This window comes from Pygoscelis adeliae, unplaced genomic scaffold, assembly GCF_000699105.1.
Source record: "Pygoscelis adeliae isolate BGI_AS28 unplaced genomic scaffold, ASM69910v1 Scaffold786, whole genome shotgun sequence".
In the NCBI taxonomy this organism is placed as follows: domain Eukaryota; kingdom Metazoa; phylum Chordata; class Aves; order Sphenisciformes; family Spheniscidae; genus Pygoscelis; species Pygoscelis adeliae.
Window position 1 is genome coordinate 160,065 of NW_008824912.1, and position 5,108 is coordinate 165,172.

At 45.1% G+C, this 5,108-nt stretch overlaps 1 protein-coding gene across 2 annotated transcripts in view; it reads right to left on the reverse strand.

Annotated features, from left to right (window-relative positions):
• Positions 1-5,108, reverse strand: part of TPD52L2 (tumor protein D52-like 2) — a 16,210-nt gene that overhangs the window by 7,864 nt on the left and 3,238 nt on the right. The window contains exons 4-5 of one of the 2 annotated variants that reach the window (XM_009324958.1): positions 4,251-4,310; positions 6-69 (exon numbers count right to left, since the gene is read on the reverse strand). In XM_009324958.1, coding sequence (XP_009323233.1) covers positions 6-69; positions 4,251-4,310 — 124 coding nt within the window. The remainder of the gene's footprint in view (positions 1-5; positions 70-4,250; positions 4,311-5,108) is intronic. The other variant, XM_009324959.1, reaches the window with a different exon arrangement.

The window sequence follows — 5,108 nt, forward strand, 5'->3', positions numbered from 1 at the left end:
CCTACGTTGGAAAGGGCTGCTGAAGTCTTCTGTCCTGCCTGGGAAAGGGTTTCCTGGGTCTTCTTATAACTAAATAGAAAAAAACATCATAAATTGAACTAACGGCTAGGATCTGAAAGCAAGAAGCATCCCCACCCCCATTTTGAAAAAGGAACCCATATTAAAGGAAAGAAGCTAGGTTAGTGAGCTGCACCGACTTCACTGAAAAAGCCCCTTCCAGTCTTGCCTATATTCAAAGACTTGAAGTTTTAAAAAAGCAGCAAGTGTAGGATTAACCTTTCCATACGCTCACTTGACCGTTTTGACCGTAAGTTCTTAAATCTGACAAACATTTGGTGGTTTTGGGGTTTTTTTTTTGCAAACACACCCCACACCCAATTTTCCACGTGGAAACTAATACCATAGCACGGTATCCTATTTGCTCTACAACTATCGTTTGGTCTCCTTGAAAAAAACAAGTCTAGGAACGTATTCCGTAATATGCCTGCAGCCTTGAAGAAGTTATAGCGTTTGTTGTCGTGTTAGGTTACGGAGGAAGGAGGCAAGACTAACATCACTGTATAGAAAAGAAATGCAGGAATCGGCATTATCTCTACAACTTGCAGTTCAGAAATAAATTGGTAGAGAAGTTTCCTATCAGTTACCATTAACCACAATACCTAAGAAGTCTGACAGCTTGTATTTGTCAGCTGATTACATTTGAGTTTATACCAAAGCTGGAGAAGACAGACACTTGAGAATCTTTGTTTCCTTCAGATGAGACTAATCTCAGGAACAAAGATTCTTTGAGCCACTTTCATGAACTCATCCTCTCTAAGCCGTTCCACAGTTGGTGATTAACATCTAGATTTATGGCATTCTTCAAATTATTAAAAAAAATAAGACTCAGGCTGGAAAACAAGTTCAACAATTCAAGCCAAGTTTTCTTATTCCAAATATTTCAGCTTGAGATCACTTTTTTGCCTGACTAGGATATTTAGGAGAAGGGCATTATAAACAGCCTAACGTTCTCTCTCATGCCTGAGCTCCCAAGGCTAGAAGCACCATGATGACAGCTGACTTATTTACATCTCATTCTCTCCAGGCAGAAGTGCAGGAGACAGCACCACAGCACCTGAACTCCATCCAAGCTATAGCAATGACAACATGCTGGTTTGTTTGGGTTTTTTTTGTTTAAGACCACAGCCAAGTATTTCTGAACCAAGGGATGTACACGAGACTTGTGCAGAACAGGGCAAAACCGCATCAGTTTTACCTTCCCCCTTCCTGCTCCTGAAAGAAAATTCCTATAACCTACACATTTTTCAGACCAATTCCTCCTGAATTCAGTGACTCCAGAAGAACCTGAGCGTGCCCCAAAAGCAAGGCCTCACTACTGTTTCTCCACAGCACAATCTTTTGCGAGAAGTAGTCATCTCAGGACAATTTAGGAGTTAACTGGTCCGCATCAACGCTGCTTGCTCTTACACACGCCTTGCTATCGCAATAACTATGTTTGAACCCTAGGGTCAAAGCTGCTTTGGAAGAGGAGGATCTCAATCCCTGCCTTCAGCAGTCAGGCTCCTCCCTGGCTGACTGAGTCCTGTCATGGGATTTGATTTACAGCTGCCTAGCAGAAACAAAGACCTCGTGCTCGCTGAAGTATGTTGCGCTGACCCTACGCCCGCTTCGCACTCAACTCCGAGATCAGCATTGAGCACCAGAGCAGCAATGAGAGGAATGGTTTACAGACCCAAGACACACCACCACGCCATGCACACGCTGCAAACTCCCAGGTATTACATCTAGCTTCAGCAGACAAAGGCCAGAGATTTTCCAACTGTATTTTCCACACTTGACAGCAGTATTCTTAAGACAACTGAAGATCCAGCAGTCAAGTGCTGCTCCTTCTGCCTGAGTGTGCTCCTTCACGATGCCAACGCAACTGTTTGTGCTGACACAGTCATCTAGGTCAAGGAAACGATCCGGCTGACATATAAACTTGGAAGAACAAAAAAAAAAAAAAAAGACAGCAGCAGCCACATCAGATCGCCAGTCTAGTCCTGCATCACAGCTCACACACACGTACACACCTCCACCGCTGCAATGCAGGAGGCAGAGCCGGCAAGGTGCAGCTGAGATGAGAAGCTCTTTAACCCAGAACTGCCATCAGACACACATGTGGAGCTGCACCTGTGACAGCCAGGGATCAGGTTATACAAGACTTTAATGCAACTTAACTACGCCCAGCCCTGACCTAGAAGTTGCAGCTACCCTCCTGCAAGAGACACGGCCAGGTTTACCATGACTTTAAATGCACAATCACTCACTTTCTTCCCTTAGCGCCAGTATGAAGCACAATAGAATAATCCAAATCTGGGAGTAATAAATATGAGCTCTGATTAATACCTTGCTCTACTAACAGGCAATTGGCTGCAGCAGAAGCTGCAGAAATGACCTCTGCCCTGTGGTGTTCATCCTTCGGTATTCCAACATTTCATTGCACCCCTCTCCTATAAACCCTGACAGGGAGGAGCCAGACCTGCACCCTCAAAATCCTCCTTTATCCGTTAATGCCAGCTTCCTCTCACTTGCTTTTATCCAGCAATCACCATTTGTGCTGTCTGGCTACGTACACAAACCATCTAAGCCATGTCGCGTCCCGGTTACAATGAAACTGGAGCTAGGGACAGATTGGGCTGATTTCTGTCCTCTCTAGGCGCTGCTTGCAGAGGGCAAGGCTGTGGCCCGGAGTGGCAGCTACCAGGAAATTCAGCAGTGCACAAAAGCACCATAAGGTCACGAGTTCGGCCCATTCCCAGTTCCGTCAGGATACTTGTTAGTTACAATGCCGAGAAGCTCAAACAACAGGAAAGAGGATGCGTTTGCATAACAAACCCAAAACAGAAGAATAAAACCTCATCCTTGGATTTCTTGAACTTGACTCTTCGCGTTTACTGAGCTTTAGGCAAAGGAAGTAGAAATTCCATTTTGTTTTCCGAAACGTTGCTCAAATCTTGCTTTTCAATCCCCTTCACCTCTCCGTTTTAATCAGCACCTACCTTGCTAGCATGAATTGTCACTCTGTCTAGTGCCAAAGCAAGCAGGAAAACTAGCGTCCCACTGCTATTCAGGCCTCAAGTGGTCTACAAAAGCACGCTTCCGCCACATTTCTGGCACTTATTAAGTACAAGGAAACAGGTATAACGAAAAGTTTTCTATTCTAGCAGGCACACCCAGGGAGGAACTCTGATTAGACACCGCTGGAGTCAGCCACACTGTCAGCAAGCATAAAACCCAAGGTCATCCTATTTAGCAAGTGAAATAGCGACAATTTACATCTTCTTAATCTAGAAAACATACATGGAACATTGAAAGTAGAATCGGCATACTTTAAAGTTTTTTCTGATACTCCTACTTTTTATCTCCGCTCGTCTTTCACCCGTCTTATGAGGAAAGCTTTCTATTCACACACACTGCCAATAACAAGCCAGCTCAAAGGACTGAATTTCATACCCACCCCAGAGAACAGGAAAAGCTGGCTTATCTAAGACCTACCTTACCATGGTTTAAATCAGTTCAGGAAACAATGACACTGCCTGCCTGCTCCCACTGCATCACTGTAAAGGATTCCCCTGTATACTGTGGGAAAGATGCAGTGAGAAGGACAAAGGCCAGCTTCCATAACACGCTTCCATAATTTAGTCCAGATGAGAATTCAATTTCAGGCATTTAATAAAAACACGGCTAAGAGACCTTTGCCGCCAACAATCGGAGTATAACAGCTGCGAGGTTTGAGCTGTTCAAGTCCATTTGGGGCCCCAACGTGACAGAACAGCTGCCTTGGACACCGCAGCTCTATTTGTTCTCATCAGGTACCACAGCAAAAAGAAAAGCTCCCGCTCCCTGCGGAGCGTGTTGAGGGTACCAAGGAGAGGCCAGTCTGGCTATTCCACAGCGTGTCAGCTGAAGTTGCAACACACGTCACACAGGTCTCAGCTACCCGGTGGCTTCAGCCAGTTCTCCTCTGAGAGCAGGCAGGCATTTGAAGAATATCACTTGGACCACAATGAAATCATTCAAATACTGACCTGAGGAAAAGCTTCCTCTCCCAGAAGAGGCATTTATTGGGTTAAAAAAGTGAAAGCTAGAGAAGAGAAATGTTTAAATAGATCTAGTCAAAGCAAAGGACTGTAAGCAGGGGCACAGAACGTTAGTGGCAGCAGACTGTCATGAAAGCATTTGTTAACGCTGAAGGTTAAGACACTCACGCTTCTGATTGAGTTAATTTTTCATTCCAGTCCTCCAGTGTGCTGCTGGCTGAAAGATATCTACAAACACAATGGAGGTTAGACACAGTGCCAAGATTCATGACAGATGCTTCTTTTGACACTTTGCACATTATTAGTGTCTCCTTACACTTACAGTATCATAGCCTTTATTTCTCTGACAATAGCTTCCCCCTTCTCTGTTACAGCCAGAAGGAAAAGAGCTGCTGTTCCAGAGGCGGGGAGACACCTAAGCCCCAGTTTCCTTCTTATTTAAGCGCGTTCAGACACTGCGCACAAAGAAACAAAGCCTGCAGTTTAGAAGGTGTCAGGAATTGAAAGACTTTGCATCATCTGCTCCCTTCCTACATGCTGCGTGGCAGCTGTGTATTAAAAGCACAGAGCAGTGAACTGAGCTCAAGGCCAGAAAAATCTGACTGCCACACCCAAAGCTGTATTTTACCAATATAGCACGAGCTGGACACACTGTTAAACTTAATTGCATTTTCTAATCTTTAGAAATCATGTTTCTCTACATACAAAGCAGCACCTTAGGGGCTGTGAGAATTAACACTGGAGGTACAGACCAAATGCAAGTACTACAGAGCGTGTCTGCTACCAGCTCAGACAACACCCAGAAGCGCTTAGAGGAGGTGACGTATCACGGGCAGTTCACGTCACCCCCAAGGGTAACTCTCCCCAGCTAGATCCGTGCCACCCTGCCTAACGACGGGATGCTCCCAACCCACATTTTCGTCTTAGCTAAATAACCATCCCCTTCAACACAAGACATAGAAGGGAGAGACTCTTCAGTGCAGAAAACATTCAAGGGCGCCCTTACGTTCAGCTATGCAGCAGGAA